The sequence below is a fragment of the Phaethon aethereus genome, assembly GCF_964289735.1.
Source record: "Phaethon aethereus genome assembly, chromosome: 1".
NCBI lineage: Eukaryota > Metazoa > Chordata > Aves > Phaethontiformes > Phaethontidae > Phaethon > Phaethon aethereus.
In genome coordinates, this window is record NC_138575.1 from 219,633,324 (window position 1) to 219,648,224 (window position 14,901).

At 53.3% G+C, this 14,901-nt stretch overlaps 1 protein-coding gene across 1 annotated transcript in view; it reads right to left on the minus strand.

Moving 5' to 3' along the window:
• CAPN5 (calpain 5) overlaps positions 1–14,901 on the minus strand; it is a gene marked incomplete at both ends in the record, with an annotated part of 76,135 nt that overhangs the window by 29,387 nt on the left and 31,847 nt on the right. Inside the window, one exon of the mRNA XM_082007237.1 lies at positions 11,560–11,736. Within this exon, the coding sequence (XP_081863363.1) occupies positions 11,560–11,736 (177 nt within the window). The remainder of the gene's footprint in view (positions 1–11,559; positions 11,737–14,901) is intronic.

Genomic DNA, 14,901 nt, shown 5'->3' on the forward strand with positions numbered 1-14,901 from the left:
GGGATGCTCCGAGCAGTGAGATGACGTGCCCCAGGTTGCCCAGGCCAGAGGCAGAAGTGGTCCCTCTTGATTTCAAGTCCCGGTGCAGTCTGGTCACCACATGAGCCCTTGTTCCTTTAGGGAAACGATGTCACCTGGCTCCTTTTCATGCTGCATCACGTGGGCCAGCCTAACCCTTATGGGTGCACACAACTACAGTCCCACGAAGTGAAGGAGAGGACACTGAGCAAATGCAGCAGCTTTCAGGGATGGCTCCACCTGGATCTCCTTCCCTTAAACCTTAGAACATGTAGGTATGGGCTCTAGGGAGCTACACCAGAGAGGTGGAGGAGGAGAAACAAAAATAAGTTCCCACAGGCATTTTAACTTTATCACCCTATGACAGATATACCCCTCTGACTCACCACAGTGCTGCTGGCCACCTTCTCCTATGTCTCCCCATCCTCCATCCTATCGCAGTATTGAGCTCTCTTACGGATCTCCTTTGACCAAGCTCCCTTGGGACAGTGCTAAGGACTCGCAGGGTGAGGAACAACCCTGGTTTGGCAGCACCACGGGTTTAAGATACACCCACCCTTCAAAAGCCCATCATCTGTGGCATGCTGCACCTTCAGTTGCGTCAGCACTTCTAGTTGTGGGGTCTAACCTCAACCAGAGGATCTGCTTTGGCTTGAAACTATCTGTATCAGGCCCCAGACTTGTTCTTGGGGAGGTTCACAGTCACGTTGGTACAAGTGAGGGAGCATGAACCACAGGCCTGAGCCATGAAGATGTTCCACAGCTTGCAGCACTTTTGAGCCATCAGTCCTTACCCTGAAGGACATGGTGGTGGGGAGGTGTTGGTGGAAAGGGAAGAAGCTATTCACGTAAGCCCTGCTGTGAAAAATCACAGTATTTTGGGAGGAACGGTCCAAAACTACCCACTCATCACAGAGATTTTGTGAAATCCTGGAGTGAGCTCCTGGTGTGTCCATGAGCTCGGCAGTATCATTTCTGCCTCCAAGCGACATAATTCAGGTTTGGCACACGTACCTGCTGAACACTGCCTTGCCTGAATCCCAATTCCTGTGTCTCACCGAAAGCCAATCTTCTAAAACAGGATTTAGGAATCTAAATCATGCAGGGTTTTTTTGCTTTGTTTTGTTTTAATTATCCAAAGAGCCAAGTTATTGATGGGAAAAGAAAGAACACAAAGCTGCAACGGAAAATTACCTCCACCCTCCACTATGCATATCTCAGATCAAAACCTCCTAACTACTTTTCCATGGGGATACCTCCCACACCCCCTCGGGCCATACTGTCCCAGGGCAAAGAACTGCCCTTTGGTTTGTGATTGTGTCACATTTATAGCAGAGCAGCACCTCGATCCAAGACCAGGACTTGACCCCACCACGGTCCAAATTAATCCCGGACTAGGCAATGACAATGAAGAGGTTATCATGAGTTTAAGCCATTTAAAGAAATGACTTCCAGTCCACACCTATTCTGGTTATTCATACCCTGGGTGTAGCTTTACAAACAGAGAAACCCACTTTATGAGAAAACAACCCTCTAGAAATGTGGACTCATGAGCTTCTGTTAGCTAGGAGAAGGGACAATAAGGGGCATTATTTAGAGAAAATGATTCAATATTCAGCCACCAGGAAAAGGCTGAGCTCCTGCCACTGTTGAGAGAAGGAAGCGGAGAGGAACTTGTCAGCAGGACTGGCCATAAGCACCCAGTGTTAGCGGGCGCTGGCTGGCACCTCCAAGGCGGGTGTTCACCAAAAAGGATGAAGCCTGTATTTAACAACCGGTGGGGATCTTCCCACGAGGCCGTGAGCTCAAGTCATGAAACTGCAGGCGTTCGCAGAGCCGTCAAACCCGAGCAAGCTTCACCTCTCCTTGGTAACATCACTTTGCCTCACGGTGATCTCCTCCTGACCTGCTCGACTTTCCCAGTAACACCGGCAATAGGCAGCATTTCCAGACAAGACTCTGAAGCCTTCAACTCATGCTCGGTCTGCTGACAGTTTACTGAGGGACACGACAATGCAGGTACAGCAGCAGCAGCTCCAAAACAGGAACAAGCACAAGCTCTCCCAGCAATAGGTAGCACAGGGTCTCCACACAAACTCACTACATGGTTTACATGGGCTGTATACCAGCTAAACATGCGTGTGGTTAGATTTTAGCCAGTTTCTCCAGTTATTAAGGAATCTGTTTACATTTTCCATCATTAATTCTTACATAACTCTATCAGTGGTATTTGTATCAGAACACAGTCAAGCTTTAACCATCCAGGACCACTCTCCATTAAGATGGTTTGTCCACCCTTTTCCTTCTTGGAGGGGAACTGAGAGGAATGCATCACTGAGCAGTGGTTTCTTCCCAAAGATGAAGACATATCAAAGATGTGGGATGCTTTGCTTCGTCTCCAGGTGAACACACAGGTCACCCCTCCCAAGCTACAGTCTCTTGCCTTGTTGGTTGACACAGCTCCTGCTGGCCCCAGCTACCACCCAAAGGGGACAGATGCTTCTACTCACCCTTGGTGACCTGATTTCTTCTTGCGAGATCTGAGCGAGACACCACCAGCCTCGAGAGCTGGGGAAGTGAAGCCAGCTAACCCCTGCCCCACAGGGACTGGGAACAGTGGCTGAAGCACTGATCTCCTTTAGGGCACCTGAGAAGCCAGGGCCAAAAAGGGGGTGAAGCCAGAAGCATCTGGCAAAATCCCATGAGACCATCACCCTGGGGTGCTGCGTTTGACCCTCCTTTCTGCGCCAAAAGATAGTCTAAAAAGGGACCTGTTGGTGGGTTTTCATAGAGATGAGCATCCAGATGAGGATGTGAAGGGCTGAACAGATCACACAGGTTGGCACCCCACTGTGCAGGCTTGACCCTGGTGAGCTCAACTACCGAGTGCCTGTGCTCTGCTCCCAGGCACTGCCAACACCTAAAGGCTTTGTCCTTTCTCAAGGATGCTTTTCAGTCTCCCCCACTCCCCTGAGTGCCCCAGTTCCAGACTGGTTTGTCCGTAGAGGTGCCTGGGACATAGCAGGGAGCTGAGCACCAGGTCCCTACCACCGCACGTGACGGCGAGACAGCACGCGGGTTGGGGACGGACGGCCACGGGCACGGGGAGGACGGCCAAGCAGGGCAGCACCATCCCGAGGAGTTCATCTCCTCATTGCACGGTGTTCCAGCACACACAGCTCTAAGTGACTGCGTCAGGCTAAGTGCCTTCGCTTAGGACAAAAATCCCACCCCACCTCGCTTCCCTGCACTGCACGTTTCAGCCTGCCTCATAAACTGGTTTTTAATCTTTGCAGAGCTTTGCGGCAGAAATGACACACACTTTGTGTTAAATCCTATAGATCTGAGGAAAAAGGGTGCCACTCCACTTACTGTCAAATTGCATTGGGGTTTTATTTTTAACAGAGACGACTTGGAGAATTTAATGCTCCCTACAAATAATTCAGATGGTGTCAGCTGTTTGGCAGCAAGGAAGGGACAAGCCCTTGCCCTGGGGTGTTTACAAAGACAGACACGAGCTGAATTTATGCATCCCCAGTCAAGCCATCCACGCTCCGGACTGGACAGGAGTTCAGGCTCTGCTGAGTGAGGCAAGAAGAAAAGAAGATGGAGAGAGGGTTTGTACCTGCTTCTTTACAGGTATAGGTATCCCTCTGCCTCATATGCATTACAGGGTTACCATATATTTACAGGGAACAGAAACGCTGAAGCAAGTGAGCGTGCACACAAGATCCAAGGGGTGTGTGCTGAAGCTAAGGCAATTCACCCCCCCCCCAAAAAAAGGCAGATCCTGAAGCAGGGATCGATCTTTAGAGCAAGTGATTCAGAGCCACGGTGGATTTTCCTCTCCTGGAAAAAAGCAGATTTTCCTCTCCTGGATGATGCTTAGAGGAAGCCGGTCATCTCCTATTTGTTTCTTTCTCGCAGCACCGGCCTCAGCCCTCCGTTTTACCGCATCTCACCGTTTATTTTCCTTCTGCAAGAGGCAGCACCGTGCCTGATCCGGTCTTCGCGAGGGCTTCGGCGCAAGGCGCTTGTGCCAGCAGGAGCGAGCCTGCCCTTAACACAGGCAAATCACCCCAAAATCCCATCCTCTCTGAGGGCTCAAAAATTAGAGCTCACGGGCGGTGCAGCACCTCCCAGCTTGCACCAAAAGCCTGGGCTGATCCAGGGCGTAGCCAGCTCCGTACTGGCTCCGCAGGCTGAACGTGCCCCTCCGGCACCCCAGAGCCAAATCCGGGAGGATTTGCACCATTCCCTCCCACGGAGCTCAGAGGGCACTGGATGCCCAGGGCTATCCAGAAAGGATTCTGCGACACCCCCCTGCTATCGTGACGCTCTTCCCCGTTACCAACACAATAACTTCCAGGCTTCGGCTCAGCGCACGAGGGAGCAGGCAGTGACTCTACTCCACTGATTTCGCTGTTGCTTTTGCAGTTAAGGCGCGTCCTTCTGCGGCCGAGGGCAGAGCTGGCTGGCTGGTTTCTTAGCGCAGGCTGCGGCGAGCCACGCTCACGCCGGGCGGCTTGTCACCCCCCATCGCCGTGGGGCACCGTGGCCCCGGGAGGATCCAGCGACAGCTCTCATTTCATGAGAGCAGAGACCTTTTAAAATAAGCATAAATAACAACAGAAAAAAAAAAAAAAAAATTTCTCTTGTCCATCCTTGAGGGGCGGGGAGGGGGGGAACCTGCAGACGGCTTAAAAATGTAAAAACAAGGTAAATTCAGGATTGCATTAAATGGTGATCAAATCCTTCCCTGGCAAGGAGTGACTAGACTGGCAATCAGCTCCAGGCTTCACTGAAAACAGCAGATAAATTAACAGGCGAGCAGCTCATAAATTCCTAAGCTGGGAAACGCAAAGGTCTGGAAGTACTCCAACCCCCGGGGTGGATCGCAGCCGGACGACAGGCTCTGCTCGGAGGAGCCACGGCACCAGTGCTAACCACGAGCATCCTCTGGGCAGGACCAAAACTGAGCGAGACAGGTCCAAAAGCTTCAAAAAGCTGAGCAGAGACATCCCTGGAGTGCAGGTGCCAGAGGTTAGTATTGCTGAAGAGGGTCCAAGCGGGGCACCAGAAGGTTATTGCTCCCTGACCGTTACCATTTTAATTGCCTCCGTCTGCCTGCTTCGGGTGAGCTCTGAGAACTGCAAGAACTTAACCTCTGTCTTGCCCATTATCTTCACCCTCGTGTTTTTGCCAGCTTCTCAGCCTGTGCTACACACTGGGGAAAAAGACCTTTTAACGTAGAAACTTGCAGGCAGGGAAGTGCCGGTCCTGCTTTTAGTGAATTAGTTCATTGACTCCTTTCCCCTTCCAGGAAAACCCCACGAGGATTGATTGTATAACCCTCACTCAGCAAGCAAAAGGAGCGAAGTGCTTTATAACGCAAGGAAAAGGGGATCTAAGAGATGCTCTTCCACCCCGCAACATCTCTTCATTCTCCAGACACAATAGCATCGAATTCAGGAGACAATGGATATAATGGACAAAACCCCTATACACAAGTCAGGCTGGATATATGTCAGGCCTATGGGGAAATGGCTACCGAAAAACGGTATTTCCTCAGTTTCTAAAACAAGATTTCTCTTGTCTGCGTGGGGAAAAAAAACCAGGGCTGTGAAAGGAGAGCTTTTTTCCCCAGTCCCATAGTAGGGCTGAAAATGCCATGGCCCTACTGCTCTGAGACCTCTTGCTTCCCACGTCCCTTCCCAAAACACCTGGCCCCTCTTTCTCCCCCAAAATTACTCTGACTCTCAGACCTTCCCCTCCAAATGACATTGCCTTCACCCACATAAAATAATACTGCCATTTAGCAAGAATCTACCTTTGTGCTGTTCAATCAGTGACAATCTCCTTTGACAATTCCTGCAGAGATAACTCGGTGCTTGCAAGAAAACACTGGAGAGATATAAAAATACTGAGAAACAGGGCTGGTGGGCAAAACTCTTCCCCTGAAGACAGGAAGGTGTGGACTTCATCCAGGAGGGTCTCTCTGGTGGTTGCAACCAGCCAGGCTTGAACTCACAGTGCAGAGGTGCAGCTCGGGTTCAACCATCACTGCATGTCACCTTGAGCCACACCATCACTGTGTCAAGAGTCTGCCTGGAAACCCTCATGCTTTGCCACAGCCTCTCTCATTACACCGCTTTTGGTCCTCTCTAAGCATCTTTGGGATCTCTTGTCACACCCACTCTGCATCTTAGGGAAGACCATGGGGTACTTCTGCAAGGTCCTGCAACACACCGCTGTGGACAGGGAAACACTCAGCACATGGCAGCCCAGTCTGCCTCCCAGGACAGGGAGGAAAAAACCTTCTCCAGGCTCAGTCTTGCTCCCTGGGAAGAGCCGAAGGATCAGAGCATGCAGTTCATGTGGTTCAACATGTGTTGAGCCCTGTGTTCAGTGTTGGGCCCCTCACTACAAGAAGGACGTTGAGGTGCTGGAGCGTGTCCAGAGAAGGGCAACGGAGCTGGTGAGGGGTCTGGAGCACAAGTCTTATGAGGAGCGGCTGAGGGAACTGGGGATGTTCAGTCTGGAGAAGAGGAGGCTGAGGGGAGACCTCAGCGCTCTCTACAACTACCTGAAAGGGGGTTGTGGTGAGGTGGGTGTTGGTCTCTTCTCCCAAGTAACCAGCGATAGGACGAGAGGAAATGGCCTCAAGTTGCACCAGGGGAGGTTTAGATTGGATAGTAGGAAAAATTTCTTCACTGAGAGAGTGGTCAGGCATTGGAACAGGCTGCCCAGGGAGGTGGTGGAGTCACCATCTCTGGAAGTGTTCAAAAAATGTGTGGATGTGGCGCTTCAGGACATGGTTTAGTGGGCTTGGTGGTGTTGGGTTGATGGTTGGACTTGATCTTAAAGGTCTTTTCCAACCCTAATGATTCTGTGTGATTCTGTGAACATCACATCTGTGCATGGCCTAAGCCTCCCGCCAGGCTTCATTTGCTTCTCATGGGAGCACAGTGATGCCCAGATTTGTCCTGGCTGGTGACCAGTCTCAGCAGCAGGTCATCACTTGATGGATTGAACCTGAGCCACTGGGCCCTCCTTGCGGCAGAGAGAAAACAAGCCCATGCTAAGGCCCAGGGGTACTAACGACCCTAATTTAACCTAATGCCTGTACCAATCCCATGGCATCACTGGAAGTGGCCTGTACCCAAGAAGAGAGTTTGGGACCGTGGTCATTAGAGGAGGTGAACTGTTTTCCCACAGGGTAGATGAGCCTCTTCCACCTGGGGCCATCGCTGTTTTTTCCTCAGGGGCTCGACAGACAAAGCCGGTTGCTCCAGATCTCCCCTTATTTCTACCTCCCAGCCTGCATCTCCTGCATCCCCTTCCCGACCGCGCCGTGACACCCCGCTCCGTTTAGCACGGACTAAACCTCCCGCTCCCACGCTGCGCTGCCAGCATCCCTGTCTCAAACGGGGAGTGCAAAACCCAGAACTGCAGGATCAGGCTAAAACTTTCTCTACGGGTGGTACTACTTGCTCAAATACAGAGATCTCCCTCTCCTTCATCCGGCAGCAGGCAGAGCACAAGGCAGGAGGAGATTCAAGCAAGGTACCGGGGTTTGGGCTTAGCCCAAAACACTGGGTTTAATTTCTAATGCAATAGCCAAGTGTCGCTGCCAGAAAGAGCCGCTGATGCTGCCCTAGCCAGCCCCAAAACCTGCTTTGGCTCAGCAGCGAGCAGCCAGTCTCGTTTTGAAGCGGATGCACTAAACCGAAGACCTTCAGGACCCCCCTGCGCACCCCCCGGCGCACCCGAGCAGTCTGCTTTCTGGCCGCGCCGCGCAGGCGTCCGGCGGGCGACCAGCGAAGCCAAAGCCCGACGAGAGGGTTCAAGCAGCGGTTCCCTCTGCAAAGAGCCGGCATCCAGAGCAGGGCTCCGGGCCAGGGGAAAGCAGGGAGGAAGGGAGGGGGGAGGACACCCCCCTGGAAAGAATAAGGCTGAGCCGGTTCCAGGAAACGCTGCAATGCCAGATGCAGGAGGCAGTTGAAGCAAAATAGCCCGAGCTGGGAAGGGTTTGTCATGAGCTGTTCCAGCAAAGCCCTTCAGCCTCCTCTTCCCCCCCCGCCCCCCAAAAAACCCCAAGCAAGCGGGAGAGCAGTGCAGAGATTGTTGTTTTGTTGGGTTTTTTTTTTTCCCAAAGCAAAAGGGAGCGCGTGGGGGAGCGGAAAGGCTGAGGGCAGGGTGGCCGGGAAGGAAGGGATGCACACGGGAGGGATGGGCTGCTGAGGTCTGTACCAGCGCCACGTGCAAAGACGGGAACGAGGTCCTGCCTCTGCTCCGCTCATTCCCACCGCCCCAGGGAATTCACTACAGTTGCTTTTCACACAGGAGGGCTTTGCCTGAAAAAGTTAGCTCCGGTGTATCACTTCTCTGCGTAAGTGACACCCCTTCTGAGAAAGCAAAGTTGTTTTGAGTAGCCGATGCCTTATATTTCCACTCTCCACCCACTCTGCTCTCACAGCAAGGCTTGAGACATGATGAGCTCTTGCAGCTTATCATGCGGTTTCAGCTGAAACTCTCCAAAACAATCCACAGCCATGGCCCTGAGAGATAACAGAGGTGCGTACACACCAACCCCTCCCTGCAGACAGCGTCGCCGGGACTGCCAGACCCCATTTCTGGGTCAGGAGCTCCCCAAACCAGCACCAAAAAGCTGGGAGTTTCACTCTGTTTGTTTTTTCTAAACAAGAATAAAATGTGATTGCCTAAGGAACGATTTGCTGCTTGTAATAGAAAAAGGATGCTGTAGGGACTTAGTGTGGCTTAATAACCATACTGTGCAATTACCACACAAGCAGAGCAATTGATTTGAACTTCATGGACATTTTGGACCCTACTGAACACTGCATTAAATTGGAGAAGCCGACGATGTTTCTCTGTGAAGATGCTACCCAGTTTCTCCCATGCAACCTCAAACAGTTGCTTCCAGCTCTTCCTCCCCAACCGCGCAGAGACCAGACCGAGCAGTTTACAGCTGTAGGAAAGAGCATGGTTAATTCTGCAGCGGACCGCGGGGTGGACACACAGCAAGACCGGCTGCAGCGGGTGTAAAATTGGCTCAGAGCAACTTGGGACTTCACAACTGCATTCCTGCAGTTTCTTACACCCTCTCCCAGCTCTCTCTCAGACAGAAAAGCGGTGAGATGTGTACCACGACCCCTAACACCCAGATGCACTGCGTTTGCTTTCTTGCAGAAGATGCTGGGACCTTTTGCTGGGGTCTCTCCCTTGGAGACCCGGTATGAACTCAGGCAGATCTGGGTCCAGCAACTAAAACTGTCACTTTGCATTGGCTGGCTGGCACAACGCAGTTCTTCCTCCATGAAATTCAGTCATTTTTGCCAAAATGGACAACTGAAAGGAAAGAACCTGGAGAAGTCCTTTACAGAAAGAGGCCTCTGGAAACTTCAGCAGTAACTAGGGCACAAGTGAACTCAGATTCTTTTTGTATGGCAATTTTGTGGTCAGGGCAGCTAGATGGGTCTGATCAGATGATCCTACCAGACAGCAGCATCAAGGAGACTGCTATTGTTCGCCACAGATTTCTGGTGCCCAAATTGCTGGAAAAGTTCCTTTCATTTAGTGCAGAAGCAGCAAAGGAGGGATAAGGTCCACCTCCAGTTAAGTACGCAGGACCTTGCTTACGCGTGGGACCCACTTCCAGCACCCATTCCCACTGCCAGCCCACGCCAGAAGGAGCCTCTGTTCAAACTGCAGAGCTGGCTGGTTGGAAAGAGCTTGAATTCATACCATGCTTCAGCAGGGATGGGCCTGGACCTAGCTGGGCATGCCACCAGGCAGGTGAAGACCAGAAGGTCCAGAAACCTTCCTCAGAAAGACCTCATGCTCTCTGGAGCAAGGCAGCAACAGAATGATGCCTTGCTGGCCACCTAAGCATGAGATGTCTTCCTGTCTTCCTCAGCAAGAGATGATGCTACGTGCCTGAACAGCAAGGGCTGCAAGCGAGATGAAAGCCAGAAAAGCAGATGGAGAAGGGGTGGGTCACCCGTTCAGAAAAGGTCTCCCTCCTCCCTGAAAAGAAGCACCGACAAGTCTATGCGTGATAGAGTCTGAATAACCAGTCATTCCTGACCCGTGCAACAAGCTCTGAGACACAGATGCTCAGCAGAAGACGAGCAAACTTTGCCCCTCTACAACTATATCCAACCCTCTGGTTTCCAGATGAATGAGATACAGGTGCAGAAGCCAGAAGGGAGCCACCAGGTGCTTTAGTCCCGAAGAAAGCTTGTTTAGAAAGTCTTGGGCATCACCTGCATGTGGGACGTGCAAGGGGTTTTCATGTCGGGAGCCCTGCCTTCAGGAGGCAGCCGTGCACAGAGCATCCTTCTGCTCCAGCAGAGAAGGGGAGTGAGCCAAAACGCAGGCAGAGCCTTGCACAAACCCCATCTCCGAGGCAGGAGGGAAGTCACACCTCCTCCCACGAGCAGCTCGGCGGGATGCTGGGGGGCTCAGCCCCTCCTGCCGCACAGAAAGAGTCCGTTGGGCTCCATCCCTCCCTTCACACAAAGACTTTTTGTCCACCGCCCGGCCCGCCCTCACCCAGACAGAGGCAGCGCTGTCTCACGAAAGGCCAGCTGATCTTCTGGGCCGCTGGCCGGGGCGAGGAGGACAACGGCAGCTCAGGCGACCCGGCCGCGCCGAAATGTCACCAAGCTGCGTGCGAAACAGCGGGGGCTGGGCAGCAAGTGCTGCTCCTCCCCGCGGGCAAGGACGGAGACCCAGATAGTGTGATGTTGCCTCTCCCCAACCAGTTTTCGTTGCTCCCTGGGGCTCCTTCTATTTCACGGCAGTCAGAGAAGTGGCCTCATGGCCAACCCCAAGCAGATGGCTGTACAAGGGCATACAAATTCCCAAAGACATAGTGCCCTCAGGCCCTGATGTGCATCTTTTGGGCAGGCACTGAGGACAGCAGAAGGGGGACAGGCAGCCCTGGGAACAGGCAACGTTACCCACAGCCTCCCAAAATCTGCCTCCACACCAGACACAGCAGTGTGGAGGACACACGGAGCGCTTTCTGCAGGGGACACGCAGAGCACATTGGTTTTGCACGGGAGAGGAAGGATGGGTTAGACCACCTACCTCCCACGGACCCCAAAATCACCTCACCTTCCCAAAGCTTATCTTCTTTTCCCTTTCCAAAGGGACCACCAAGGGTATTCAGAGACAACCCTTTGCCCTGCTGGACCCACCACACTTAACAAGAGTTCCAGCCTGGCTGCAAACCATCTCTCTGCTTTATGCATGGGAACTGAGTCACGGAGAAGCCTCCCTCGCTCCTGGGCCTCACTGGGGGCAGAACAGCCTGGACCTGGGTGCAGACCTGACCTCAGCATCCCAGAGGCTCACGATGCCGAGCCCGGGCAAATAAACCCTGCTGGGGAGGGGAGATGTCTGCTGGGGCTTCGCACCCTTGGTGAAGGATGCACTGTGCATTTTCGGGGATGACCGAGAGCAGAGGTGGTGTAAAGCAGTGTCAGGGTGCAAGGAGACGGGCGCACTTACTTTTGGCCGCTTCCACTGGATGCCCTGGATCCTTGATTTGTAGAAGAGCGAGTCGTCATTGGCAGGGAAAAGTGGGTCCTCAAAGAGCTGCTTCCGCCGCTGACACTCCTTCTTCAGGGAGGCGTAGCGCTGGTTCTCGTACGGCTTCACTGAGGAAAACATCCTTCCCCACCGGCCCTGGGAGGACAGGCGGAACGGGAGTGAGCTGGGGCAGGGTCTGGCCAGGGACACTCAACCCTCTTCTGCAGCATCTGAGCGGCAGGACCAAGACGTCGCGGCTGGAGACAACCACCCAGCCTCTGCCTCTGCCTTTCCCCAGATCTGGCTGACCTACATAGCTAGACTCGGGAGGTATTGGCATGCTCAATCACCCGTTTAAACAGGCAGGGGAAATCCTCCATCCAAACGAGGGGGGATGGATGACTCCTCTAAGCCCAAGTGTACCTCGCTGATGCCCTGGACACGGGACTCCCCATTTCCCCCAGACCTGGCCGAACACCACCAAAACTGGCACAGTAGGAGACGATAACTGGTGTCCTGTCTCTTAGTGAATTCACAACCCCTTTGGGAAAAGCACAGCCCTCAGAGGCAAAGGAGGAGAAGACACCCCGTGCAAGCTGGGCGTGCAGAGGTTCTATAGGGGCTGAGCCCTACCCAGCGCACACACACCGTGCAGCCTCAAATCACGGACATACATTTCACAATTTCATCGGAGACGCCAGTTTCTCAGTAGACTTTTCATCAGATCTGTTTTTAATTAAAAAAAAGGCCTCCTGGCAGAGCTCCACGTGTTTCTGGATTAATTATTCTGTCTTGACAAGCGTCTAGGTTCCAAGACAGAGACGTGAGTTTAGCAATCCAGAAGACAGGAGGAAACCGTTGCCTAAATACTCCCCAGAGAGAGCGCAGCACCTCTCCATCACCGCTCCATCACCCTTGCCGTTTGGTCACTGGGTAGCAACCCTTTTGCTCCGGTCCTCACCCCTCCACCCCGCAGGTCAAGTCACCTCGTCCCCACAGCAGGGGCAAGGACCCTCTTCCAAAGCCTCTTCCCTAAAGTTTCTCTGTATTTATAACAGCCATGTACAATCCTTCTCTCTCTCCCCAGATGGGACGTCCTTGTCAAAACGTTGACCATTAGTGACCCTGGAGACATCTGGTCTGATTTCCTGAAGAAATGGGGGTTTGTGTGCCACATAATCCCAACTGCGGTCTCCAACACCATGTTGCCGCAGTAAAATGAAGGGTGCCCCATCCAGTGGGCAGACGCACCCAGCAAGCTGACCTAACTCATTGCCCCCGGTGAGGCATATAGAAACCATACGCTTCTTGTGGGATCAACACGTGTGGTGGGACAAGGTAGTTGCAATAAAGGCTAAATGGAAGCAGCTAATCTGTAAACATCCAAAATCCCAGGGATTATAGGACCACTTACTGTTAGGCATCAATTTAGGAGCGGTGTCACACCCCTTGTTAATGAATCGCTGGGATTAGCTGAGGGGAAGTAGGTGTTTGAGAGCTAAAGCAATGCCCGTGCTGATCAGAGCAGCCTTTGGGAGCGTCACCCACCCAGCCAGCCCCATCTCATCTGGGAGAGACGAAAACATTCCACTTCTGCAAAGCAGAAGGGCAAAGCATAGCTTTTAATTGACAGTATTTATCAGCCTGATTAGCAGCACAAGTGCTCATCACTCAGAGCTTAACTGAACCCAAAATAACCCCCTTATTGGCTGCTCCGCAGGTCTCCGCTGCCGAGGATCCAGTTTGTGTGGTGCTTTGTGCCAGCCAGCTTTTGCCAAATCGCCCGGCGTGTCCCAGCCCCACGGTCTGAGCTGCAGCGGCTGCAAATAACCGCGCAAAGGGGAAATTAGGCCTTTAATTAAACGCTATCTGAGCTGCAAGAGAGGCATCACCCTGCAAGAACAGCGCGGGATGGCCTGGGGCAGCGGGTAGATGCATCTCCCACGAGGACAGCGTTGGCACTGGATGACCACCAACCCAGCCAACCCAACGTCTCTCTACTCCCGTGTCCCCGACGCGGAGCGAGGACATAGTGAGCATTCAGCGATGGACCTCCAGGATTGTGGATTTGAGATTTTATAGTTTATAACGTCTTAGCTTTCAGGCCAAAGACAGGGGAAGCAGCTCTGCTCGCTGTGCTGCACGACCTGCTCTATCTGGAAACCAAGGCTAGGACCTTGCTGCCTTGTGGGGCCAGTTAAAAAAGTGTTAATTCACTCAAGAGCTTTTACAGGCAGCTCAGCAACGCACTGAGAGGTGGTGGTACAAAGGGCTTGTAGCGACGCTCACGGGATTTTCTCCTTGGTCTCAGGACCAACTCCCAGATGCTACAGAGGCCCCTTCCCTCAGAAAAGCCTTAAAAATAAATGGCCTAATATCAAAACCTGAGTGATAGACCAGATTTACTCCTTGTAGAAAAGCAGACGGCCGCACTGAGCAGGCGGGGAAGGCACCCAGCAGTCAAAACGTGCATCCACCCCGCTAAGAGGGCCAGGGAATGAGCTAGCCGCCGGACCCCCGGCAGAGGAAGGGGGTGAAGGACAGGGGAGGTGTCCCCAGGGAGGTCGTGAGGACACGTCGGCAATGCAGGAGCTCCTTTCGAGCCACCGTCGGGCAGGACTTTGGCAGCGACAGCACTCCCTGCTACCGAGAGGCACGGGCCAAGCAGCAGCACTGCGAAAGGGGGGTCGGCCGCTGCCGTCCGCAGGGGAGCGGCAGCCCGGGAGGGAAGGATGCTGCTGCGAGCAGACACAAGATGAACTGCCCGGACGGCTGCGCGAGCTGGGCTGACAGATGGGAACGGACATTTCCGCGGGAGGTTGTGCGGAAAGAACCAGCGAGATTTAGGAAGAGAGCCTGGAGAGGAGGGGAGGGAGGTCTGGTGCCTCCCTAAAAGCCACGCTGGAGTTCAGGCAGGAGTGACGGGTTTGACGCAGGAGATGCCGGACGCTGCTCCGCAGCCTGTCCCGATGCCGGACGCTGCTCCGCAGCCTGTCCCGTGGCCGAGGGCTGGCCCTTGGCTGCTCATTCACAAAATTTCCTCCCCAGGCAGCTCTGCAATGACAGCTTGGAGCTGCGTTTTCCAACAACCCTTGCAACGCCGACTTCCACGAGACATGCTGGGCAATGTCCGTCCCTATGAGAAGAGGACCGTGGTCTTCTCAGCCAAGGAGCTCCAGCCTTTCTGCTGCCCAAATTTGCTTGGGGGGGTAAAGGGACAACTCCTTGCCCTGCTATCCCACCCCACGGTGACTGTCACCTCAACAGCCTCTGTCCTCACTGTGGGGCTGCTCTCACATGAGAGGGTGGAGATGGATTTGA